Source organism: Copadichromis virginalis, linkage group LG22, assembly GCF_057382275.1.
Source record: "Copadichromis virginalis isolate Kocher_CV1m ecotype Utaka linkage group LG22, C_Virginalis_male_GT1.1, whole genome shotgun sequence".
Classification (NCBI taxonomy): Eukaryota; Metazoa; Chordata; class Actinopteri; order Cichliformes; family Cichlidae; genus Copadichromis; species Copadichromis virginalis.
In genome coordinates, this window is record NC_140638.1 from 35,348,086 (window position 1) to 35,375,531 (window position 27,446).

Consider the following 27,446-nt stretch of genomic DNA (forward strand, 5'->3'; position numbering starts at 1 on the left):
TGGACATACCTTTTGTTAGGAATCTTGCTGTTTTTCTTGATTTCTATCCTGATGCTTTGCTGGGGAATCTTGATCTGACTCAAAAATCTCCCTTCGGGTTGTTTCACCTGCAGACCCCGTTATACACAAACCAGGTGTAGCTGCAGAATCAGTCAAACCACACTGATGTGACCATCAAAACGCAGTTTGCTCTTTGAGACGATGCATTTATTAGCTTCATTTCAAAGTTCTTTGCTGATCTAAACATCCATTTAGCTGTCATGTCCCAGTATTACATACAGTGGAAGCATATATTACTATTTACCAGTATTCCCAGCACTAACATAAGGTCCAAGCCACAGCATGTGAAATTAGTGTTCTTCAGAATAAGTCACAGGCTTCACTGTGAGCGCAGCAGCGGGTAAGATGGCTAATGAGGAGAAAAGAAGATTGGGGAGGATTATCAGTGACCTGGAAACAGCCATGTGGTAACAGACTGAATGCCTCTCAGTATCAAACATGAAGGTGTTAAGACAAGTATAGCAAAAGTTTGTGAATCCTTTGAGATTTTCCATATTTTCACAGAAAAATAACATAAAAAATAATGAATTTATAAGTCAGAAGGAGAACCTAATCAATGAATGATATGTGCTAAAAAAGGAAGATTTCTGAAGAATTCAGTGAAAAGATTTCTTGTTGCTTTGCACACTGGAAAAGGTTACAAAGCCACCTCTGAAGAGTTCAGATACAAAGTCCACGTTCAAAATTGTCAAGAGCAACAGTTACTCTTCTAGGAGTGATCGACCACTAAAGGTCATTACAAGAGCAAAACATTTAATATTCACAAAAGAATCCATGTTAACCTTTAAACAGCGTCAGGTTCTCTCTCTGCCAAGCATGCTGGTAACACTCTGGCAGCTGGAGCGCCAGAAACAAATGCATAAAATAAGAGAAATTTACCATCAAGTTTTTCACAATTAAAATAAAGAAAATGTCCATATTTTTACAAGATAATAAAAAAGTCGTTTTATGTGAAAAATCTGGTACTTTTATTCCATAATTAACACCATCATTTACCAGCTATTTTAAAAAAAGTGCAATTACAGTAATTACAGTATTGTTAATTACAGTTCTTACCAACTACACACTGATGGATGTGAATACTGAAAGACCTGAGCTTAATAAACACTGGCTTTACTTCATGTAATAACATGATAATACTGCCATAAAAACATTAGTACTGTTCACTTTGCTATATTTGTTGTTAAAAACATTTTAAAGTAATAAAAATCTTCTGCTGCTGTATGTCTTTATGTAAATTTTCACTTAAAACTACAAAAAAAGAACAAAGGATTGATGAGATTTTGTTTTACAATGAAAACTCACTTCCTGTGCCTGAACATTTAATTCTGCTAACAAACAGACCAAAACAGAAAACTACAACAATTTGTTTTGAAAAACAAATAACTGTGTTCAAAAGGCTTTTATTGAGCTATAAAAAACAAGCAGAATTAAAATGAAAAACATCTGGCAACTAAACCAAGAATCACGCTGAACGTTTCGCTGGTGCTGCAGAAACTCTGTGCAGACGGCAGAGTTATGTTTCAGTTTAGGTGCAGCTGACGTTCGCTGTGAAAGACTGTGGTAGAGATACCAGGGGAAGCAGGACAGGACTGTAGAAAGGTAAGCACTGTGCCTCAGGACCGCTGTCTTTGTGCAATGAGGAACAGAACAAACGCTGCCAGTCCTTTAGTAGCGGGACGCGCTCACATTCCAGCACCAGCCAAATCGTCTGACGTTCCCCAAAGAATACTGGAACTGGCTGGTCTGCCATGGCATCCCATTCTCTTCACAAATGAGAGCACATAATTTCAGGGAAGAGGACGGTCAGCCACCTGCTCAGTTTTCTTCTTCCCTTTATCACCTTTTGCTAAGATATCTGGGAAAGGCATCTGTTGAGTTAAATTGAAAAGAAGGGCAAACAATTAGTAATCAGTGACACTTCACATTGGGCTGATACTAAGGATTTTCTTCACTGGGAAGCTACACACAAACTGAACACACAGTGTGAGGGAAGGTAAGATGATGATGACAGAGAAACAGACGATATATACAAAAGAGGGAATCAGGCAGAGAGGGGACGCAAAACTGAAGACACACACGAGATGAGGGTCTGTCACAATAAAACAGCAAGTATCACATACGCACACAGATAAAGACACGTGAGCTTGACATAGAGACAGAACACAAAGATATTGGACAGACACACAACACAACTGGGAAGAGCACAACAGGAAACTAACAACCAAGGTAGAGAACGAGAACCATAGTTACCAAACTCGTGACGGGGTAGATACTTCAGAAAGAAAACTATAAAAACCACTGAACCACAATGCTGCCCAGTGCTTCAGACAGTCTCAGGTTTGAACAGGCTCCAGTGTTTGCTTTTCAACTGTCTCTGTTCATTGGAGCAAAAACCAGGGCTGGACTGGTAATCTGGCATACCTTTGAACAGTACCAGCAACAACTAGTTACAACTAGTAACAGCTTGTAACAGCTACAAGCAGCTAGTAACCAGACCTGCTGCTCGCATCAGCTGTGGAGAAGTAAGGAAGAGATGGAGGAAGGTGAAATTAAATGGTAAGAAAACAGATGAAGGGACGTAATCAGGAAGGGAGAGATTCAAGGATTAAAATGAACGGTTGCTTTGATCACGAGTCACTGCTAATAGCTCAAGTGTGACTTTTAATTATTGTCACATGTTGCAGGCAACTAAGAACTAACCCAACAACAACTGTACCTGATTAAAACCTTTTTCAATAATAATAATCATACAAAATGAAATATATACACATATACATTTTTGTCCCAGTCCAGCCCTGCAAAAACTGTCAATAACTGAAAACGTGCAGCAGTGCACATCCAGTACTAATCCAGTTAGGGGTAAACTGCTGAAAACAGCTCCCCAGATTGTCTCAGACTGAACAGGATATTCTACGGTTCCATTCATCCATTTGTTTAAGCAGCTAAAGTCATATTTTAAGCAAGAGTGGGCAAGTTTGTTGTTGGGGCAGTCACCAGCAGTCAACAAGGAGTTTGGCAGGTGGATTTTCTTATGTCTTTATCCTGTCTTCCTTCTCTCACCACAACCAATCACAGCAGATGGCCCCGCCCCTCCCTGAGCCTGGTTCTGCCGGAGGTTTCTTCCTGTTAAAATTGAGTTTTTCCTTCCCACTGTCGCCAAAGTGCTGCTCATAGGGGTCATATGATTGTTGGTTTTTTCTCTGTAGGCTCTACCTTACAATATAAAGCACCTTGAGGCGACTGTTGTTGTGAACACCTCGAGCTTATTTTCTTAGCATCGGCTGTTGTCCAGTGCACTTAGGATATGATTATTACTAATGTCACAGTTTTCATTCCACTTTTATGTGTGATATTTTTTTACAAAACAGTCAAACTCTTACAATAGATTCTCTCTTGAAATATAAAGACTCTAATATTTAATCTTGACTCATTTTAATGAGGTGGGAGTCTTTTTTTCATCTCTCACATGATGTTCTTAACAGCAGTGCACCTTGTAAATAATCTACTTGCCGTTTTAAAAGTGAAGTTGTCTGCTGGGACATCTCAGTGGGATCTACACTTACAACATTTGCATGTGTCAATTAGGAAATTGAGTCAGTTATGAATGGTAGTAATTCACAGTCAGAGCAGAAAGAATATGTTGGTGCACACACTTTAAACAGTGAAGTAACTGTTTAACTGCATGGGCATAGATGCAGGTTTGTCATTTACATTACTATCTAACCAAATGTGGGCAGAGATATAACCTGAAGCTCGTCTATCTGCTGAATCCACAGTGAACTTCATTTCAGCTGCACTTCACAGAGCGTCACAGCTATGTTGAAACTCAGTGGATTTTGGCTTATTGTTCAGCTGTCTTTGGCAGCAGGAATGAACTCTGGTAAGATCATTATATGTTTTTTTTTAATGTAAACATATCAGGATGTCTTTTTTTGAAATAGCACTTCTTTCATCGTAGAATTGTTAAAGACGGAATATATATCAGTAACATGATATCTTAAAGTCTACAGCACCATTGTTAGTGGTCTTTACAGTGATAATGTATTTCTGTACATATGTAAAACAAAGCTACTTAATTTTGATCTGCAATAATAAATAAAAATGCATCGGTGGAAAAAAAATGTCCGAAATAACTTTAATTCAGCCACCAAATGAATCCTCAGTAAGAGGATAGTTTGAGCACGTTGGGAGAAGCATGTGTCAAACTCGGGCCAGGCTAGCTTGTTCCTGTTTTTTGGTCCTTTGTTTATTTAGTGGGTGACTGATGTTAGGACTCAGTATGCAGATGATCCAAGCCCGTCATCGGCATACTCTAAACTACCCTTTGCAGTGGGGATAGTGGGTGCTGACCAGTGAGTGTAGAAAACACTACAGTCAATTGGTGCTCACGTAGATCATACTCCAGAATGTTGTTGTGGCAGCCCCGGATCTGGTGGGGTGTGGGGAACTGGGGAGCTGGCCCTCTCCTTCCATGGGTAGTCCTTATTATACGTTTCTTAGGCTGGAGTGGGGAGGGAAATTTGTGCGGGTTTGTTGACTGTGCCTTGTGGCCTTGTGGCCATCTGCCCCCCACACTGTCATTATGGCTTATGACATATCACTGTGCACATAGGACCTTCCCTGATAGTACATTCAGACAGATTTATTGTTTGATTCTCTGTCATTGCAGACTGGAATGTTCAAAGGAATCAATCCACCTTCATTCCAGGACACTGGTAAGCCACCGCATGATGTAACAGACCGATACTTTTAACACTAGATTAAGCCTGGCAGGGAACAAGCACTGCATATCTGTAGGTTCAATGTTACATAGAAAAACAATGTCCCTTGACATTGACAGGGAATGCTCCTAATGAGACAACAGATCGTGTCCTGGGGCATCTCCTTCCAGATCTGGACCAGGGTATCACTGAGCTCCTGGACAGTCTGAACCTGGCAGTGATGGATGGACTTTCATATACAGTAATGTCCTGGAGGTGTTTTGTTGGATTTACGTCTGTGTAAGGGCAAGTCAGTCATATCAATTTCTTGATCCTTCAATGCTCTGATCAGAGGATGAAGGAATACTCGGGCACTGTTGTGCACCAGGAGGAACCAAGACCATCTGCACTAGTGTAAAGTCTGATGATGGGTCCATGGATTTCATCCCAATACCTAATGGTAGTCATGGTGTCTGCTTCCCCAGACCATCACTGACCCACCACCAAACCAGTCGTGCTGAATGATAATATAAGCACCAAAACATTCTTCGTGGCTTCACCAGGTGAACCTGCTGTCTGTGCTGTCCTGTGGAAACCAGTGGTTTCCAGTTGTAGACCTACCAATTCTGGTATTTTATGGCATATGCCAGTGAGGCTCCACAGTGTGGAGCACAGGGCCCAGTGTTGATGTCAATTCTTCAGGCCACCCAGACCACACAATCCGTTTCTGATTGTTTGGTCAGAGACATTCACACCAGTGGCCTGGTGGAGGTAGTTTGGTTGGGCTCTGGCAGTGCTTATCCCATTTCTCCTTTAACAAATGAGCAGATACCCGTTCTGTTGATGTTTAAGGACTTCTCTGGCCCTGTTTAGCTCTCCTAGAGGAACCGCCTCTGTCCTGGAACCTCCTCCATGATTATGAGACTATGCTGGAAGACACAGCAAATCTTCTGGCTATCTGTGCAACCTCTCTAGGGCCAAGGTATTGCCTCATTCAACCGTTAGGAAAATGACCCTAGTAATATGCAAAACTATTGAAAAATTGGTCAGAAATGGTCTAGCTGTTTTGGGGGTTGTGTTGCCTCACTAGTGCACCTGGTGATAGTTTCACTAACACCAAAGCAAATGAAAGTGATCAACAACCCCCCTCTCCCAATTAACTGGCCAGATCAATATTCCAGACGTTTAACTGAGTTGATGATATACTCTGATTAAAAAGAGTTCCTTTAATATTTGAGCGGTGTATTTGAGCTTAAAATCATGAAGATAAATTTGTATTTCTAAGACCTAGAGAAGGATTCAGAGTATCACTAACATAGCTGTAGACTGACGTAAGCAATACTTAAAAGAGGTAATGTTAATAATTCAAATGCTTTTTAGGCGGGGGCAAAGGGCGTAGGTCCTGGCAGACTATTCCCCGCCTATTGAGATGACTGGGAAACAAAATGTGACCTCTCTGGTGGTGAATGAGCCTGAGCTAGTGCGTGAGGTTGGAGACATCGGCTAGATGACTCAGATGTGACTCACACCGATGCACGCCTTGGGTTCTGAAGCCAGTCTGGAGAGGAGCTGGACTTTGTTCTAGTCCAGTGTTGCTCTCAGTGAGAAGCAGCACATTGGGGGTGGGTATTTTTGTAACCCCTTGGCTTTCTGCCTGTATGTTGGAGTTTTTGCTGGTGGACGAGAGGGTTTTTTTCTTGTGCTTTTGGGCCAGGAAATGGGTCCTGACTGTCGTTTGCCCTCATGCGCTGAACGATAGCTCAGGGTACCCAGCCTGTCGCTGGGAGGGGCTCTTGAGGGTGCTCCATTGGGTGACTCCATTGTCCTACTGGGAGACGTCACCGGTCACATGGTCACGTGGTCACATGTTAGTGTTTTGAAATTGCATAATCAGATCTGTGACTGTATGTTCTGAACACTCTTAGGAAGAGAGGAGCTGAGCTGTCAATATATCACCTGATCACCACCTGGTGGTTAGGTGGATCAGTTGGTGGGGGAGAATGCTGGACAGACTTCATGAATCTAAATATGAGGGTGCACTGGGAAGGCCTGGTAGAGGCCTCTGCCCATAAGATCTTCAACTCCCACCTCTGGCAGAACTTTGACATCATTTCGAGGAAGGCTGAGGACACTGAGTCCATATTGACCATGTTCTGCACCTACATTGCTGAGGCTGCTGTATGATGCTTTGGCTTCAAGGTGGCTTGTTTCTGTTGTGGTGGTAATCCCCTAACTGGACAGTCAACATCTGAGGTGATCAAGCTGAAGAAGGAATTTTATTAGCCTTGGTTAGTGTATGAGACTTTGGAGGCAGATGATGGACACTGGCAGCCCAACTGGAATGCAACTTGGGCAGTGGTTAAAGCAAAAAGTTGAATGCGGAAGGAGTTGAGTGAGAGCATGGAAAAAGACCAGAATCGCTTTGACGCAGTCCCAAAGTCTTTTTCCAAGGTTCAATTGTAAGGCAACTCAGGAGGGGAAAGAGGTCCTAACACAGTGTATAGTGTGTAGGGAGCACTGCTGACTTCAGTTGAGGACATACTTACACAGTAGAAGGAATTCTTTGTGGACCTCCTTAATCCCACTGACATGCCTTCTGTAGAAGAAGCCAAGTTTGGGGAAGAAGGGGATGATTCACCCATTACTGGAGGCCATTAAGATAGGTAAACAAGGTGTGACAATGTGGTCGGTCTGCCATGCATCTTCTGCAGTGGTGCCAAAACCCAGGATCATGGCATAGCTTGACCACGACCGGGCGGGAGGGGAGGTGCGGGCCCAAATGGTGGCCGAGCTCGCAGTCACGCGGGGGGAGCAGGTGGTGGTGTTTTGCTGCACCCATTCCTGGCAGCTGAGCAAGCTCCACCACCTGCTCATTCACCAAAATAAAGGTGCTGAAATGAACGAACTGTGTCGTCATGCGACATGCTCGTGGCCACTTGGAGGAAGCAAGCGGCGGTGTTTTGCTGCCAGTGGGAACAATTGCAGGACTGGACCAAGCATTGGATCCAGTTGATAGAGGATCTGGGGCAGCTCGGATGGGGTCCTGGCTGACACTTGACCGCATAGTTCGTCATAGGTCGACGTGGTTCGTGGTGTGGCTGCGGTGGAGGTTGTTGCATTGTTGTTGTGAATGTATGGCTGGCAGCTGAAAAGCTGCGGCCGAGTGTTCAAGAAACAACAACCAAAATAAAAGAAAGTGTGGAAAGATGTGACAATGTGGTCGGGTCACCATGCATCTTCTACAAGGGGTCTCACACTCCCCAGCCTCCCGAGCAAGGTCTATGTCAGCATACTGGAAAGGAACTCAGATCTCATCTCTGCTTTTTGGGGATAATGAGGCCATGGTTGTCAGCCGGAAAAGGGTGGAGTTCCCACTTCGGATCAGAGACATAGAGATAGAGTGCGAAATTTAGTCATTCAGAGAGACTGAGTAGAACCGCTACGCCTCTATATCGAAAGGACCCAGTTGAGGTGGTTCTGGCATCTGACTAGGATGCCCCCTGGAAACCCACTGGATGATGTGTACTGGGTATGTCCTACTGAGAGGAGGCACCAGGGTAGACCCAGGACACGCCAAAGAAATTATATTTCTTGGCTGGCCTGGGAACCCATCTGTGTTTTGTTGGATGAGTTGGAAGAGGTGGCTGACTGCTGGCCCTGCGATATGGCACCAGATCATGGACGGATGCATTTCCAATAACTCTAATAGTAAAAACAGTAATAATGCAGACAAATTGGAAAGCCCAAAATGGGACTTCAAATCAAAATTGGCATGTTGATTGTGATTTTCAGACATTTCACAATACCAACACAATGTCAGAGAATAACTAATTGCCAAAATCATGCAGTGTTTTCTTTAACTGGGTGTTGCCTACTTGTTTTTTCTTATGTGATAGATGAAATCATTCCAGTTTATTTAAATTAGTCAGAAAGTTATACATTCACATACAATAACAATTTGAGGCATAATTAATGTCTAACAAAACTCATGTAATCCTCAGGGAAAATGACACAAAATACAGCCATCAAACGATAGTAATCATGGAAGAGGAACCTGCAGTGATTGAGTCAGCCACTTACCTGTTCCAGAAGCATCCCAGTTCATCAAATCTGCTAATGTACCATAAGAGGGCACTGTACGTTCTGCAAGGAAGCAATTTGTTTTCGACTAGAAATCATGACATTGTACTGGTTGGCCATGGTAGTCAAAGCCCTACTGGAGCAGCCCAGTTAGCTGGTTATGACCCAAAGGAACTTGCCAGATTTGTTTTCATCTTAAAAACTAAAACAAACATTGGTCATCTTGGTACCATCAGGCTCATAAGCTGCAATATTGGAAATGACCAACACTTCATGTTGCAGTTCCTACAAAGTCTCCGGTTTTTTAGTGTGGAAACAAAGCTCAGCCTATACAACACACTCCTGTCAGTTAATTCTGATGGTGATATACTGACGACAACTAACGGTGTCTGGAGGTCCCATGAGCACTACAGCACAGTCAAAGCTGAACTAAACCAAAGAGGTGATCTGGTGATAAAAAAGGAACTTGGCTGTCCAGGACCAGTATTTCACAATTATAAAGGAAATATTTTGTATCTGCAGATACTGGACTGGCCAAGCCACCCGCAAATGTTTGTCCCAATGGAACTGCGCAAAAAGTATCACTTTATCGACTGCCTGGAGGGGCTGACTTGGAGCTTGTTTTTTGAGGAAAACGAAAGAAGGCGTGCTCCTGATTATACCACAGATGATTCAAGACACCTTAAAGCAATTTGGCTAGAAAAGCCAGCAGCAGGAGAAGACAACATTATCCTGAAGCATATCATAAGCATTCAACATCTGCTAGTGGAGATACGGTACAATGCCAGAGAAGAAATTCCATTGGACCTTTACTACGTTCTCAATGAATGCATTTACAAAGTAAACGGGAAAACTCTGAATGCAACTCTGGTGGGAAAATTCATGGATCCTGACAATCAAGTGGAAATTCAAAATTTTCTTCAGAGCTTTAAGGACCAGCAGGACGAGTCCTCCCTGGAGAAGCTGAGAGAGGGTCTCAAACCATCAAAATTCAATGACTTCTGTCGCCAAACCTTCCAGTTTCAGCAGTGTAATTACAACTGTGAGCGATGGGGCCATTATTTTATGGCAGCTGTGTTTTCAGCATCGGTGCGTAACTTCAGAACCTTCTCACTTTTCCTCATGACTGTCATTGGTTGTGAAGTAGGCCACTCACGAGGAAGTGACAGTCCCTTGTGCACAGCATTTGTGAGGGATGACCACCCCATGATAACCGATCAACCCTGGCCTGAACATTTGAAACGAGGATTCTATGGCTGTGCTGTTGACAACTTTGAAATGGCACCACAGAACATGCAGATTTGGTTAGATCAAGTTGTTGCAAAGGAAAATGCACTGTACATTAAATCAAAGCAGATTATGAGTGCTATTATCCATGATGAGCAAACAGAGCTAGATATCTTTGGGAGGGTTAAAGTCATGAATAAGTACGCATTTTCATCTTATCTTGAATTCTTCCGAGGTACGCCCGAGGGGAAAAAACTCAAAAGAGGATGTGCACCTTCTTTGCATGGGAATATGAATCCATAATGCTGATGTAACAGTTCATATTGTCCACTTCATTGTTTTCATTGTACAGTTACAATATTTTTCTGTGCTAAAAATACTGTACTCTGGATGAATTACAACATAAAACTAAAAAATGCTTCACAGTCATCTACCGCTTCACTTTTGTAGCTAGAAGAATAAAAGAAAAATCTTGATGCATTAAAATGAAAGATTTAAAACAGAACTCCAGAGGTTTTTGTGATGTCTTCTTATGTCAAAATATAAAATATCTGGAAAAGTCAACACTATTCTAAAATTAAACATTTAACTGCATCATATAAACCAGTTAAATTATGTTTCTTTAAAATCAACAAAGGAACGCTGTAACAACAGGTGATATTGGGGAACTCGTTACATGTTTATTTAAATGTTCATTAAATCACTTTTCTTTTGGCGTCAAAGGTCAGACTACAGAGAATTATAAAATATAAATACACAGAAATCAGAATCAGAGGCAAAGCATTCTAGAATGAGGGAATATTACAAAGGCACAATTTGAGATTTCAAATATAATTCTATTATTAGAAATAATACAAAACAACGTGTTTTGTTACTGAGAAACAATTTACTCGCGAGTCAACTTTCTACAAGCCAGGAAATAAATTCTACACTTCAGAGGTCTGAAAGTGATGAATATTTCCAATGACTTGATGTTAAATCTCTCTTAAAGTTGACCACATAATTGGAACGTCACCTGGCGTGACTATTATTAGGCAAGGGAAGGCGGAGCTTGTTTTTTGTTCCCTTTTCTAAAATAGTAAATCATGTTTTACCTTTTTTTTTGTATTTCATTGACCTAACCATTTAAAATGTTGACCTCTGACCTATTAAGAAATACATATCAAGTTGAAAATACCACACCAGCAGACCATTAATATAGTGATATGGACCAGTTTTAAAGCACCCAACACTTTTGCAAATCAAAAACATGACAAACTGGAGCGACATGAACGGGACAGAAGTTATTCACTCTGGTTTTGACGATAGCTAACAGCTTTCTTTTTCAAACAACCAACTTAGTTCCATGTATGTTTTCATTCAAAGCAGAGGTGTTTGTAAGATTTATAGTTTTAAAATTTGTAGAACACTTTTTGGACCAAACACCCAAAGAACTAAATATGATGAGCATCTTGAAGCAAAGAGAGAAGAACATTCAGACACCAGTGACACTGTGGAGTCTAATCACATAAGGTTTAGGCTATTGTAACATGTGCAGCATGATAAATGGAAAAAATAATAATAATACAAAGGAGGACAAATTGAGTATTTTATTCAAAATCAGTTTACATTTTACTTTGAACTTAAACAAAGTAATCTGAATTCAAAGGTAAACTAGTTAAAACTGTAATGTTTAGTCATCAATGCTTAGAATGGATTTTGAACCCTTGTATTATGTTTGACAATTCTTTATGAGCGTGATGTGTATGTGTTACTCTGCTGAGTTAAATTTCCAAATACGTGTTGGGCTGAGAAGCTGCTCTTTACAGGAGAATACAGCTGCATGACGAGCCCTTCTGACCGCTAAGGTGGCCAAACTGCGAGGTGGCTAGTGACTGGATTAAATTCCAGAAGTGCTTGAAAGAGATCCCCTCGCCATCACCTACACCCATCTTCCGCAGGATATCACCAAATCCCTGGTCGGTGCCGACGCCCTGTCAGAACACGACAAAACAACTCACGTTAAAGTGAAAATGTTAACACCTAAACCAGACTTACAAGAAAATATCATTCCAGTTAATTACAAACCGTTAGGTTACTGATCACAGTTCGGAATATCACCTAAGACAAATCTGATCAGACAAAAACAAACGCAAACAGGGAGCACTGAAATGACAGAATTTTACCCAGAATAAAACTAGTACAACTGAAGACACTCTGACAAGACTTGCTCAAGATACTGAGCACCAAAATGGTCCCAACGCATCCACCGGTGTATTTGTGCACTCAAGAGTGCATGCATTGTAAGAATGTGGCTATGTGAATGTGCCTTATAGTGTGAAGAGCTCTGAGTGGTAGATACGCCAGTTCATTTACCATGGGTTAATGTTTTTAATGTATTTAACTTTGTAAAGCTGGTGCTTTGAGGACATCCGACAGATGGTTGTGGATCGGCTGGGCCTCATGCCTGAAGACCACCATTGATGCTTCCTGAGGATCTGCCTTTTGTCTATGCCAGACGGCACTTGAACCCGGTACCGTTAATGGAGGTCCCATTTGAGCCATCTGACCATTTCACAGGAGTGCACTGGGATATTGTTTTGAGTTCTTGTGGATTATAAAACACGATAGTGCCACAGTAAAATGACTTGCTAAGTGACGAGGGCCCTTTAGAGTCACCCAGTGAGTGGGGGATGTTGATTTTGAAGTGATGCGGTCGGACCAGGAAGGAGCCACACAGGTATATCACCTCAAAGCATGGAGAGTGGCTGAAACCACTTCTCTGGTGATTCCCGCCTCCCTCCAGTGTGACGACCAACTCACACAGACCCAAACAATGAATGTTGCTGCACTGCAGCAGTAGTTTTCAGATGTGTTCTCCCTTGTCCGGTCACACCACGCTCATGGAGCACCACTTTGACGTGCCCTGATGTGATGGTGCATCACGGCTCTACAGGCTACCAGAACACAAAAGGCAAATAGTTCAGGCAGAACTGGCTGTGATGCTGAAGATGAGGGTGAAAGTCCCACAGTGCCTGGTGTAGCCCCATGATTCTTGCAGTGATGAAAGATGGGTCTATACGGCTCTGTTTGGACTACCGCAAGGTGAATGAGGTGTCACAGTTTGATGTTTCGAATGCTCCGGAGTGCTGACCCAGCAGGAAGGAGCTGAAACCCTACACTACTGTTGCTCGTACATAAAAACACTGTAAATAAACCCTAATCACAATGGAACGCTGCGTGAATCGGGTTGCATCTTCACATGTTTTTAGACAGACTCACTCTGTATGTTTAATTAAATGGATTCATCTTTTACTATATGCAATATTTGCCCACTTTATTAGGTACACATTGGTCACACAGGGTTGGATCCACCTTGTCCTCTCAGAGCTGCCGTAGTACTTTGTCTTGAGATGCGGTGACTGTGGAGTCCATTCAGTAGATGGATATAAAGGGGTTTACATGGTCAGCGATAATCTTCAAATAGGCGGTGGTATATAAACTATGGTCAACTGATGCTAAGGGACCACAAAGGGCCCTAAACCATTACATGCATTGAAAGCAGGATGGAGCAGCAGAACTCAAGACTCAAAAGGTCAGACATCTTCTTCAAATGTTGTCCAATTTGTTGGGGTGGCTGCAGCTCAGGAGGCAGAGCAGATCATCTGCTGATCGGAAGCTTGGTGGTTTGATCTGCATGCCAAAGTATTCTTGGGCAAGATGTGCGTGACTGTTAAATAGAAAAGGACTTGGGCCTAGAAAAAGTGCTTGTGTGAATGAGGTAAGTTGTGCTTTGAGTAGGAAAGTGCTATATAAGAATCAGTCTATTTACCAATTTCGATGAGGCTGTGCAAATTGTGGCCTCATTTCCTGTTCTTAGCTGACAGGACTGGCATCTGGTGTGGTTTCGCATTTATAGATGCTCCACTGCATTCTTTTTTTAATCAAAGTTCCTGTTACCTTCTTATCAGATCGAAGCAATCTGGCCTGTAATTTAAGTCCTTTCTTCCTCATTCTAATACTTGGTTTGAACTTCAGCAGACACTCTTGACAACAGCCTAAATGCATTGTTACCACCACGTGTGATGGCTGGTTAGATTGCCTTAATGAGCAGATGAAAAGGTGTACCTAACAAAGTGGCTGGGGAGAATATATAGTGCTTTTCAAGTCTTACTGACACTCAGAAACTTTTACAGATCAGCAGTTATGTTTGTATTCAGAGGTTAGGCTGAGACGCTGTTAGATTAATGGAAAGGAGTGCATGTCTTCAGAGGATTAACATTTTTTAGTGTGTGTTTGCCTGTGTGTGGATTAGGCTTGTATAACTCTGTTGTAAGCATGTTCCCCTTAGTCTTTGTGCAAGCTGAATATGGTTAGGTGTGCTGCCACACCCATTTGCTACAGATAACTGCGATCCCGGTCAGAGAGAAGCACAAGGAGGCTTACGGTGGACTTACCTTCATCAGATTGGGCATCTGGGAGGACAAAAGATTTTTGAATTCATCACTTTTCAGCGTCGGAGACTTGTCTGCTGAAGCGGAGTGGAACTGGCTGACCAGTGTATCAATGGCACTCTCCAGGTCAGAATACTGGGAAAAATTAAAGGCGAAAAGAAAAAAACAACAAAAGAGAAAGCCAGGTAATTTTAAAAGAAACCTGTTTTTCTTAAAAAGTTTATTATGTCATTTACCCTAAAACAGAACAAACAAAAAACACTTTCAGATCTTGCTTTATGCACCACATTTAAGTCCAATTTTACCTGTACATTAATTTAGCACTCTGTACCCTTCAACCGTTTTATCTCCCTCAGTCATGGCCAATTTAGAGTCACCAGTGAACCTAACTGGGAAGGACGCTGGAGGACCCAGAGGAAAGTTCCCACTCAGGGTTCAGACCAGGTGCCTTCTCGCTGTGAGGAAACCGCATTACCCACCGGCGCTGTCCAACATGCATTTTAGATCTTGTTGCGGCTGCATTTTGAGCAAACACCAACCTAGAAACGCGACACATCATTGCCCTATGAAGTCATTACAATGAGCCTGTTGAGAAACTCATCCAATTATTATTCGTTGGCCATCAGAACCAGTGCTCCTGCTGTTTCTCAATGCATGTGTGGCAGCAGCTTTGTCAGAACCACACCCTTTCTGACTAACGTACCACAAGCTGCAGCAAGCCTTCTTCACCGTTGTGAAAAAGTATTTCAAAGAAAGTAGCAATGGTCAGGAGATCTATTTATTTCACTGAATTTGTTGTTTTTATATTTCTTTGAAGTCTATTAGTGATTTATCTTAAATAGTTAACGTGGGTGCTCATTAACATATCGAATCCAGCTTGTTGTAAAGCTTGATGTAAACTCCACACAGTGGAGATTCAAAAATGAGGTGCGACAAAGTCTGGGTCAGTTTGTGGCTCTGTAATGCCCGTGTGTTCCTTGATCATGGGTTACAGAGCACTGGCTTTCCTTCAGGAAATTCCTTGCCTTGACTGTTTTGTCTCATTTACTAAACGGTTCAAGATGTAACCATGGAATAATGCGAGATACTCGCTGTTCCTGTGAGCAACAGGGATATGAGAAGGAGCATAGAGAAACAGGAAAATGAGGAAACGCTGCAGAGTCGTGGAGCACACGGACACAGAGGTGGATCGCTGTCTGAGCTCGTGCAGATAAAACTGCTGTTTCAATAAGTCGAGAGCTACAAACGTGTGTGCAGACTGGTGCCAAATGAAAGGAGTGAGTAAGCCCTTCAGCCATCATGTGGAACAGAATTCTTCCTGGCAGCATTCACCATTTGGTGTCTGAGAGTGGCGAAGAGTCAAAACTCTTCAGCAAATATGAAACTGGTTTGATTTCTGTCACGTGCTGTGGCTGTACAGGCATTAAGCCCTTCCACTATACCCGAGGCTCACTGACACCCTGCAAGAGACAACACCCATCACGATAAATAACATTTCATCAGAGGATAAAGGTGATTACTCAACTTTGCACTCATTCACAGACACTCGTGTAAGTGGACCCGAACCGCGCTACAAAATGCGACCCACAGTATAACAGACACACGCTTTTACGGGTCAAGGTACTTTACCCGCAAGTTAACTGTTTGTTACAAATTAGCACAAAACTGTGATGAATTACACGCGTGTACTGTTACCACTTTGAATTCGTCGTGGAGGAGCGGCAGGACCCTGCGCTTAGCACTTCTTTTCGGGGAGGGGCCGCATACCTCTGGAAGTTTCTCCCCGAAAAAAAAGTTCGAGAATAATCCATGGCTGATGTTTCAGTCACTTCTGAATGATAAGTATTTACACCTGCGTATCCAAACAGTCCCCCCGCTGATAATCTGACGCCTTGTGTGACACGTCGCTTCTCCGTGAAGCGCACAGAGGCCATTTTTAAAAAAAATTCCACATATTGATTTCGCACCAAACCACCTTTTCCCGGTTAAAGAGCCGACGGTGTAAACGTCTGCTGCCAAGAGGTCCAATTTTCCATGTCGGCACTAAAAGAAGTTGTCTTTACCTACCTGAGGCATGTTGACTGCGGGAACTCGTCTTCCTGTGTTTCTCGCTGCTGGAGAGGTTCAGTGAAGCCCTGCATCTGTCACCAGCTGGCAGCATTCCGAGATCCTCCCTCCGCCACAAAGAAGAGCCAGGAAGGAGCTGTGCTCTTAGATAACGCCGACGCAATGCCATGAATTTACCACAGTTATACAAGACAGTCACACATGTACATCTCAGGCTGTGTTTTTCGTGAGTGTGTCATTACACAGCACAAAGGATGTGCCACACTTCGGACAGCAGTCAACAGCTTGTTCCACATCTGGAAACTTTTAGCAAAGCTGGAAACTGCTGTTCTCTGCAACAACTGCTTTACTCGGACTGTACACGGTACAGCTTATAGGAAAAGTCCCTAAAAGGATGTTCTCTGATTAAAAAGAAACAAAACTAAAAGAGTAAGGACAGAGACAGCAGGTATGAGCACATTCCTGTTATCCGGTTTGTGTGGTGGCGCAGAGGGGGTGGGGGATATTGGAATTTAAAAAACATTTTTTAAAGAACTGCATCCAAGCTGGGAAAGATAAGAGCAGGCTGCATTTGCCCCTCACCAATAAAGACCCGCTCCCCCTCCTCCTCATGTATGCGCCGGTGTTCGTACGGTTAAGGGTTAATGCCACACCCAATCCCAGAAGCTGCAACGCAGTTTCAGCAGGATGCCGTCAATCATTCTCAGGATTGTAGCTCCTCCCACAGCTTCTACAGTAACAGCCACACGGCCTCCGCTCTTCAGAGCACTTTAAACTTTAATTCTTTGAAATACAAACATTCAGTGAAATTTACCAGCAAAAACGGGCACCAAGCTTTAGCTCTCGGGGCCTTGACAACTGTGCTAAGCTTCAGATGGGTTTTTATTAGTTACCCGGGCAAAAGACTTGTTTCTGAGTTAGTCTTTGATTAAGTATATTAGCATATTACTGGAGAACCGGCTACATCTCTGAAAGCCAGAGACAACCATCCATGTGTTCATTAACTTTCCCCCCACATCGTGACTGTGTGCAGGTGTAAAACCTTGGGCCATATTCAGTTTGGTGTCCTTACCACAGTGTGTAGGAATACATTTCCCAGCATGCCCCTGCACTATCAAAACCTTTCAGTAATGGTCCCTGTTTTAGGCAATGGAGTGAAAAAAATGAGTAAATATTTGTAGATCTAAAATTCAATTCACAGGTAAAATGCACACTGTTTAAAAAGGTTTACACGATCTCTATGATGTAAACATGAGCAGCTCTTGTTTTTTGTACGTTACCTCAATGTTGGGAATATTAGCATCCAGAATAATGTAGAGAAAGGATACTTTGAGTGGTCTCCTCCTACTTTCAGGACCCCGGGGGATATGTTACCTGATGTTGGCAGCTGGCAGGCTCCCTTGCACTGAAACATGTATATCTCTCACCCTGTGCAGTACTGGAGTACTTTGTGAAGCTTTTTCCAAAGTTCATGTTATTAGTTATATTATTATTATTCCACAGCCGTCCACGCTGTGCTGAGTCACCTAGAGCAGCGGCAAAGCTACGTCCGAATGCTCTTCGTGGACTTCAGCTCCGCCTTTAATACAATCACCCCGGACATCCTCATCACCAAACTGGTCACTCTTGGCCTCCCTCCTCTCACATGTGCCTGGATAAAGGACTTTCTCACAAACCGGCCCCAGACTGTAAGACTCGGCCCTCATCTCTCCTCCACTCGCACACTGAGCACCGGCTCCCCACAGAGCTGTGTGCTGAGCCCCCTCCTGTATTCTCTCTACACCCACGACTGCAGCTCAACCCACAACAACACTCACCATCAAGTTTGCTGATGACACCACAGTAGTTGGACTCATCTCAAAGGGAGATGAGGCAGAGTACAGAGAGGAAGTCCTGAAGCTGGCAGCCTGGTGTTCAGAAAACAACCTGGCACTGAACACTAAGAAAACCAAAGAGCTCATTGTCGACTTCAGGAGGCACTGACTTGGCCCCCCTTTACATCAACAGGGAGTGTGTGGAGAGGGTCCACAGCTTCCGGTTCCTTGGTGTCCTCATCTCTGCTGACATCTCCTGGACAGACAACATCTCAGTGGTTGTCAAGAAGGCCCAACAGCGGCTGCACTTCCTGAGGGTCCTCAGGAAGTAGAAGCTGAACTCCAACCTGCTGCTGACCTTCTACTGCTCGTCCATTGAGAGCCTGCTGACATACTGCATCACGGTATGGTACAGCAGCTGCACTAAGGCGGATAGAGTGAGGCTTCAGAGTGTGGTCAAGACAGCACAAAAGATCATCGGCTGCCCTCCCCCCTCCCTGATGGACATTTATTCCTCCTGCTGCCTCAGCAGAGCAGCAAACATCATCAAGGACAGCTCAGAAAACCCACAGACTCAAAAACAGTTTCTTCCCTAAAGCCATAACCACCCTGAACTCACACATGCACCGATAACACAGAAGGAAAAACTCCCTTGTAAGAGGAAGAAACCTCGGGCAGAACCAGGCTGTGGTGTGACTCATCGGGCACAAAGGGAGAGAGAAGAGATAGAGGGACATGAGACCAAACGCACAGTGGAAGAGAGCCAGCATTTAATACAGGTGTAATGTCAGGCGGGGCAGCCCTGAAGGAAGGAGATTCCCTTCTCTACCATACACTGGATGCTTGTATTCTTAAAAGAGCTCCGCTGTATGTTTAAGTCTTTTAAAGAAACGCCAGCAGTATGAACTATGAACTTTTAGCTCTAAATGTACAGTCACACCGATTAAAGTAGTTACCATCTCTGAAAAGTTTTAATGGTGAGTGGGAGCTGGGAAATGTACTGCTTGCACTTCCTGACCTTGTTTCCTGTCATTTGTGCAAAATATTTGCAAACCTTTGGACCTCAGCTAAGCAAAGCAAAAGAGTAGAGCTTAGAAGAGGAAGTAGAGACGAGAGCAGGGTGAGCATAATGCCAGGAACTTGGATTTAAGCTGTGTTTTCAATGCTTTGGCTGATAGCACAGATGGGTGAGCATTTTTAACCTGCTGCCAGATTGAAATGTGCAGTCACATTAAAATTATACAGATATATATTAGGGCTGCTCAATTAATCGAATTTTAATCACGATTACGATCTGGGCTTTCAACGATCATTAAAAATGACTGAGCCGATTATTAGCCCCTCCCTCATTTATCCGCGACACCTTAAAGGCCGGTCCGTGAAAATATTGTCGGGCATAAACCGGTCCGTGGCGCAAAAAAGGTTGGAGACCGCTGATTAAGAGGACCCGAGGGAAGCTCGGAAAGCTAAGCAGAAGTTATTTGGAGAGTGACTGCCGTTGGTTGAAAAGAGAGTTTAAAAAAAAAAAAACTTCAGTGGTGTTGCACACTATGTTATATTATTTTTTAAAGTCATTGTTAACCCTTTAAAGCCGGTCAGAGCAGCACGCTCCGTGTTGTGTAACTATTGTTAAATCCCTGTAGAACCTGAACCGTGTAAGCTAGCGCAATAATTTGTTTTGCATATGAAACCAGAGGAGTTGTACTTACATCTGATGCCATCAGCTTGTCCTCGGTCACGGTTTCCTTCCACATATAGCTTTGCAAAAATTGCATAAAAAGCGCTTGCAGGAACAAAAACATAATATTCCAGAAACAGGCTTTGCCGTTCCTATCAGCTGTTTGTAACACTTCCCACAGTGAAATGATGCACCTGCTGTTTTCTTTGCAAATTTGCATCATAGGATTGTTTTTTGTTTTTCCTGCAGTATATAAAAATTGCTGTATCTCCAAAATAAAACTATGAAGACACTCAAAATAAATTTCCTGTTGTTGTAAACTATTTTTTGCAACTTTATTGTATTTAAAGTTTTGAGGGATAAACCTCTTAAATTTCTCCAAGTAGAAATATATGTAAACAAAACAAAAGCAATTTTCAATTTTTTTTGTAGTTTATTGCACTTTTTTGCAATTTATGTAATTACTATGGACTTAATGCATACATATTATTAAAATATGGGCTATAACAGTTGTATTGATGTATAGCAACTTGAAATGCTCCCACAAATGGCACTACAGCATGTAAAAAAATAATATAAGCTCTGGTGGACTTGGTTCTATAGTAGGTCTTAAAGGGTTAAATAAATATCGTCAAATAATCGTGATCTCAATTTCAGTGAAAATAATCGTGATTATCATTTTTGCCATAATCGAGCAGCCCTAATATATATAGTCCTTGTCAGTTTGTAAACTCGGTGCTCAGTTGAAGGTGGAAACCCTCCAGGTGCTCTTTAAGTTTCATCCTGACATCGTCCCGTATTTCCACTAACGCACCATTTGAATTCTGCTCGCTGTGTTGATCCGGTGACGACTCAACTCTGGACATGCCTCCGCTGCTCTCTGTTAAGTATTCCACACCTTTTAGATCCAGTTCTGACAAAAGAGTGTTTTTTTCTTCGCCGGCCACGTTCTCCATCGTGACAAAACGTTGCGGCTCGTCGTCAGTCGGGACAGTCAACAAGATCACCCGCCCGTCTGCGCTGTCCTGTAACCATAGCAGCTGGTGCTGCAGGTCGCGGTGGTGATCCTGACTCGTCACGTCAGACTCTCCGTGGCGTTTGTCAGAGAGCAGCAGCTTCTGCTGAGAGCCTAGATAATGCAAACTCTGCTCGTCAGTTTTAAGAAAGCACACTCCAGCTGAGACTATATGCTGAACACCTGGATTTTGCAACAAAACTTGGGAACTTGTTACACTGGTATCACTGGTTTCTACGTCTTTCCAGGTTGTTTCTTGCTGCCTATCTATCTGAACGTGATCCACATTTTCAGCTGTGTCACAGGAGCTTGTTGCAACATTTCTCTGGGTGTTCGGTGAGTCCTCGTGCTCCAAATGCCCACCACTCTGCCCCTGCCCTTTTCCACAGTACAAACAGTTTCCCTTGTCCGTCTCAGACCAGCTACTGGACTCTGGTAGAAAATTACATCCTGTCTCCATTTGATCAGCACATTTGTCCTCAATCAACTTCATATCTTTGGATTTAGCCTCATTCTCCTCTAGGTCAGGATCTCCTTTGTGCTGTCTTTCTTCTCCCCCCTCTATGCAGCTTCCCCTGTTTTTGCAACCATTCTGTGACAGAAGCAGAATGTGCTTTAGTCGCTTATCACGGAGCCCCAGCACGGTGCTCCGCAGACGGCTTTCCCTCCGCCTGGCTGCATGCAGTTGTCGTAGGGCTTTTTCCAAGCAGTCTACAACTTGGTCATAACGTCTCCTCCACAACAGGGGACAGAGCTGAGCGTAGCTGTGCTCCTTTGACAAGTAGAAGCCTGGAGGGGGGGGCAGACGTCTCATGTAACGTGACGGGGAAACGGGTCGAGACTCTGGAGGTGGAGGACCGAGTTCTTGCTGCGACAGCTGCTCCAACCCTGATGTTTCTTGAGAAAATCCAGGCATGTCTTGAGTAGTCTCCTCAGTGGAGCTCACTGACTTTTCAACTGTGGGTTCTTCTGCAGTGTGACGCTGGTTGATCTCCTGATGTGTGCCATCCTGTGCTCCTGAGTGGGAACTCTTCCTGCAGAAGAAACTGTGACAAATTAGTTTTTCCTGGACAATCAAATAGCCACTAACACTACAGCCGTCTAGCAGATTATGGATGACTGTATTCTTTTTTATTTCTATTCAAACTGCAAATGCAGTAAAAGCATAAACTGAACACTGTGGACCTCAACATAACCGATACAGTGTGGAACCATCTTGACAGAGAATGAAACAAAAGTTATCTTTAAACACTAATGTTAATGTGTGTTTGCACATCTTTAAATGTTTGCAGCCTTTCCTGTTTTTCTAGAAACACATGAAGAAATGAGTGACGGCTCAAAACCTTCACAGCACTGCAGGCTGTGAAGGTTTAACATCTCACATCTGTCACCACTGAGTGCTTCAGATTCATTCACTATTTCACATCTATCTTTTCTTAAACATTTATTTTTTCCTATTTTCTATTCACTATATCATTTCTATTTTTATGATAAATTTTTCTCTGTTCATTTTAATCATCGTGGCAAACCTTTATGCAGCATCACAGTTGTCACAGGATGCTAACATGGTTGATTTCTTCCCTGTTTTTACCCTGACTGCTATGCTGACAGATGTCATGCTAACTGTAGGCCACACCCAGCTGGGCAGCTGGGTGTGGCCTCCTTCCACTGGGGTTCAAAACTTTAGGCACTCATTCATCAACACCTGCTCATTATGGTTTTTCAGTATGGATATATTTACCCTATTCAGGGATCACTTATAGTCATCTCAGATGATTACTTCAACCTTAATTAAAGTAAATCCCTCATCTCATCACCTCAAAGAGCTGGTCCTGGATCAGCCAGCTGGTCTCAGATCTTTTGCATGTAGAGCTGACCCCAGCACGTACTCGGTGCTCGAACCAAGAATCAGAGAGCTGCTGGAATTCTCATGTTTTCCTGATACTTGGTAACTAAAGTAACAATTTCTTAGTTTATTGTAACTTATCACGTACTAATTCTTATGCTAAATTACACCAAAAATCATTGCACTTTGACTTGCAGGCATACCTGATGCTCCCGTAACAGAATCAGAAGAATACAAGCAAACGTTAGAGTTGGCCTGTTCTTTCACAGAGCATCCTCACAGAGTGGGAACTGAAGCAAAGACTATGTTTAAATAACTATAAAATAATGAATCACTTCAGGAGCTCAGAATCTGCTCACAGATGATGACAAACTATCAGCCTGTGTGAGGTTTGATTACCTGACAGGGATGTTGTCTTCTTTCTGCTGCCTTCCTGCTCTTTTGTGTTTGGCTGCTGGAGGGAAATCAAATAAAGTAGGAACTGCATCTTCCTTTAGTCGTCTGATTCCACTGTGTGAAAGGGTCAAAAACAATACTTAGGCTGCTATCGCAACACTGCCATAACTGAAAACTACACCAGCAGTTAATAACAGAAAATTCTGGTTTTAGCTGAAGTGGTATCTGTAACCTGTGAAAGTCCAGCTGGTCGATACACACCTGCTTCCACTCAGCTCAAAACTCTCGGGTGGGAAGTGCTTTGAACAAAAATAGACAAAGTCCGTCTGAGGATCCCAGGAGTCTGCGCGGTGACAGTTACTGATCCAAAGGTTTCTCCGAGCCGCTCCTTTGGGTAACCTAGCCAGCCACAACATCAGTCTGTGTTACATTAAGCTTCCATTTCAGGTCAAGTTCAATAAAGATATATTATAATATTTCAAAGAACATAACGTCACAACATCATCAGTACATCTCCATTTGAATGTGAATAACACAAATTCACTGCGACCACGTGCCATGAACTTCCTGTTGAAAGCGTTGCTTTGACGATGGCGACCAGGTGTGTGACCACTCGCAGAGAGATACTGGTGCATCAAAACTCAACAGCAACGTGATGGAGCCTGTCTGCTGAAGGTCTGAATGGGGTCAAAGTGGCAGTCACAGCAGGTACAACAAGTACTGAAATACTGTGTAATTTTAAAAGTGTGTATATAATGTTTATTCTGTGTATTTATTATCTCACTCTTACTGCCTGTTGATGCCCTGTCCTTCTCTTCAAAGTCATGCTGCTCTGTTGGACGGTAACTGCCCCTTGGGGACTGTCCATGCTATTCGCACCTCTCTTTCTTCTTCATGCGTTACTTTTTCCTGAGTCATTTCTCATTATTACACATGACCTAATTTATGGACATCTATGGTTTGATTTCTTTGCATGTGTGGATTGGATGGGTTGTTACCAACATCTGGTGTGAATTTCACGTCAATAGCACCTTTACAAATAAATTTGGTTATGTTTTCCACACTTATTGTACCTGCTGTACATGCAATCTGTTTGTGATAACATGGGAATTAACTTTGTTGCTGCCTGTTGTGTTTGTTTTGTCTGTATACACACAGGTTCACATTAACTACTTAGATTTATATTTCAGTCAGAACCTCATAGATTAGACACATTCAGACAGGTTCCCTCCCACCAGGCAACCCGCGTACTCGCCTCGCGATTCAGCGTTTGAGGGTGTTGTACATGTGGCTCAACTACTTGCAACCTCTTTCCAAATGTGAAAAATTAAATCAACCGTTGATTTTTCTAGTTATAAGGAGGTTGGGTATTATTATGATTAACTTCTCTAACTTTCCACATATTGCTCAAATAAATTATTCTAATCGTGTTATAAAACCCACAAAGTACTACAGCTAAACTCATGTCTTCTGGTTCCAGTTTTACAGAGCTTAATATTAACTGTATTTTGACCTGAACGTCAGCCTTGTGTATTACTGAGTGAATATGAGAACAGGAGAAATATAGATGTGCAGATGATTTGTGAGCTTTTGAGTTCCTCTGTTTCATTCATGTGTCTAAATGTGTGAGAGAGAGAATGTGAATAAAAACAATAGCTGGTTACTACACTCTGACCCAAACATAATGTGTAAAGTGCTCACTTGTGAAAGGTGACGCCAGCATTTCGAGTCTCATGGTTGTCCCTGGATTTGCAACCCCCTGCTGAACAATGTCTTGGCATCTGAAAGTAAAACAAAGAGTAGAAAAAGTAGAAAAATGGAGAGTTTATCATGGAAGGGGGTGTGGTTTAGCAGAAAACACATTTTACTGCTTCGAGATGGAGATTTTATTTTGCTTTTTTAGTCTTATTGACCGTCAGTGTCAATTCCTTTCTCTGCCTACCAGCTTTAAAATGGTAGAAAACATTTACTCTGTATCGTATCAACTGACAGCAAGTGAAAAAAAAGAAAAAAGAAATTAAAGACGGATGTTTGAATTTTTGTGTTTTTATTTTTTCCTCCCCAGCTCCTTAGTGTCCAACAACATTAAGCATTCGTCTGACTAAAGTCCTGTTTTCCATTGAAAAGCTGCTTCAGGCTAACAAATAGATTAATACTCATTCTCCTGAATCGAAAGCTTGCAGTTTTTCATTTAAACGTTTCTCTAAATTTGAGTCAAATTTTTAAAGGGGGGGGGGGGCATCATCATATGGACACGCTACACCTAACACAGGCGGGGGGGTCATGCCTGTGTTGGCGTGTTGCCAACATTAGCATTAAGAATACGATCGATATCGAAAAGGATAGAAATGTTTTTGTTTCCATCCACCCCACAGTTGTTCCAAACTTCATGCACCGCCCCCTCCTCATTCGTCCAATCACGGAGTTGCTGATCGCGGTGTGTAGTATCGATACGTTTGCCGCTTATCTGTGACCATCTCGGATGTCTGAATCATACCTGATTAACCCAAGTCCCCATGTAGCTTCAAACAATCGAGTAAACGGGACTAGCTGGTCCTCGATCACCTGACGCTGCAGGTTCAGGTACACATGACCGAGCCGCCTGGAGGCGCGTCACACAGTACGTTACACTGGACATTTAACTTAACAGGGTTTTCTGCTGTTTCTGTAACGAGCAGGCGAAGGGCCTAAAACGCGAAGCCGCCATTACGGAAGGTCTTACTTTCGGTTGTAACGCATTTCAGTTCATGGAAGTGTATATTATTTAAATAATAACATTAATAATAACAAAAATATCAACCCCGGCTGTTGACCTCAGAATGATGGCTGAATTTTTTTCTTCTTTCTTCATCTTCCGCTTCCTTCTTCTTCCTCCTGCCCTGCTCTGCCACTTTTACCGCCGTATACCTGATAGTGGTCGCATTACTGCCACCTACTGGACTGGAGTGTAAGCAGGAACGCGTCCTTTCTGTGGTTCTGCCCCCCCAGAGTAAAATTTGAACTGCTGTCCTCATATAAAGCCACCTCTCTCTCTCATACTTATCAGAGATGAGGGAGACATAAACTCTGATACATAAATTCTTCATATAGTCACTCTGAATTATAATTTCCTCAATTTTTACACTGGGTGCTTTCCTATTACTCTTAGTGTTCATTTTAAATTTAAACAATATATTTATATTGTGTTGCAAATAATGAAATATCTTGTCATTCTTTACAATATAAAGAGCCATGAGGCGACTGCTATCATGATTTGGCGCTATATGAATAGAAAAGAATAGAACAGAATAATTATTACTACTATAAGTGCTACTGTAACGTCAGCTGTGATACGTATTTCAGTGAAGGTGGATGGTTGACAGCCTGCCAGCTGCCTCGCTGTCCACAGAGTCATCGCGTCACAGATTATTTCCTAACAAAAATAACTTCAGTTTCAAACAAACAAACAAAAAACAAGTTGTCTGAGTGCCAAAGGTTCAGCAGACCTGCACTGTGCTACTATGGTCAGTGGTCATAGTAACATAGTAAAATAAGTCCACTGAAGGAATAGGGAAAAGCATACTAACAGTGCAGTCAATACTTGGATAAATAACTGTTGTTATTTATTTTTTTCCATTATTACATGTTGCGCCATATGTTAATATGGGATGTGCTCACATACATATATGTCCATGTTTGAAGTGTGAAACCTACCAGCCAGCACACGGTACCATCACTGCATACCCGATGGACTAAAATGCACCTTGTGTAAATGCATACACTGCCGAGCACCATATGGACACGCTGCACCTAACTCAGGCGTGGGTAGCGATGTGAATATGTTGGAGATGTAAATGCAGTGCGTTTTATAACTGTCCTACAGGAAACACCTACATCCTTGTCTGGGCATTTAATTGTGCGAACAAAAAAATCCTTTTTTGTTAAAAAACAAACAAAAAACTCCCAAACATGTCATGATGCGTGTACAACACCAGTAATCCATCTTTGTTACCCTCAGTATCAGAGACTGTGTGATCATCTGTAAGGGCCACAGGTGAGTGGATCACACAGTCACTGGTCGTTGTTCAAACAAACAGGTTCATGTGTGAACCTGCTTGTTTGACTCCCATAATGTTTTTATTTACAGG

At 42.7% G+C, this 27,446-nt stretch overlaps 4 protein-coding genes across 8 annotated transcripts in view; 2 read left to right on the plus strand and 2 right to left on the minus strand.

Moving 5' to 3' along the window:
• Positions 1-9,348: 9,348 nt before the first annotated feature.
• Positions 9,349-10,442, plus strand: LOC146683782 (uncharacterized). Its single transcript, XM_085446765.1, has one exon. The coding sequence runs from the start codon at positions 9,393-9,395 to the stop codon at positions 10,371-10,373; it is 981 nt and encodes a 326-aa protein (XP_085302891.1). The 5' UTR covers positions 9,349-9,392; the 3' UTR covers positions 10,374-10,442.
• Positions 10,443-10,725: 283 nt separating this feature from the next.
• Positions 10,726-16,637, minus strand: s100v2 (S100 calcium binding protein V2). The gene is made up of 3 exons (XM_085446896.1): positions 16,571-16,637; positions 14,507-14,638; positions 10,726-12,043 (listed from the first exon to the last, which is right to left on the minus strand). The coding sequence occupies exons 1-3, from the start codon at positions 16,577-16,579 to the stop codon at positions 11,873-11,875; spliced, it is 312 nt and encodes a 103-aa protein (XP_085303022.1). The 5' UTR covers positions 16,580-16,637; the 3' UTR covers positions 10,726-11,872.
• Positions 16,617-26,205, minus strand: thap7 (THAP domain containing 7). 4 transcript variants are annotated; one of them, XM_085446893.1, is made up of 6 exons: positions 26,120-26,205; positions 25,021-25,100; positions 23,581-23,718; positions 23,323-23,433; positions 20,877-22,111; positions 16,617-16,713 (listed from the first exon to the last, which is right to left on the minus strand). In XM_085446893.1, exons 1-6 carry the CDS (start codon positions 26,168-26,170, stop codon positions 16,628-16,630), a joined length of 1,701 nt encoding a protein of 566 aa, XP_085303019.1. In that variant the 5' UTR covers positions 26,171-26,205; the 3' UTR covers positions 16,617-16,627. The 4 variants fall into 4 exon arrangements, with proteins under 4 accessions (XP_085303019.1, XP_085303018.1, XP_085303021.1 ...); XM_085446892.1 differs by lacking the exon at positions 16,617-16,713 and having other exon boundaries at positions 20,408-22,111; XM_085446895.1 differs by lacking the exon at positions 16,617-16,713 and having other exon boundaries at positions 20,408-22,111; positions 26,133-26,191.
• Positions 25,828-27,446, plus strand: part of LOC146683785 (rho guanine nucleotide exchange factor 2-like) — a 37,809-nt gene continuing 36,190 nt past the window's right edge. Inside the window, exon 1 of one of the 2 annotated variants that reach the window (XM_085446891.1) lies at positions 25,828-25,902. The gene's annotated coding sequence lies outside the window, so the exon portion shown is untranslated. Of the gene's footprint in view, positions 25,940-27,446 lie in introns of both variants that reach the window. The other variant, XM_085446890.1, reaches the window with a different exon arrangement.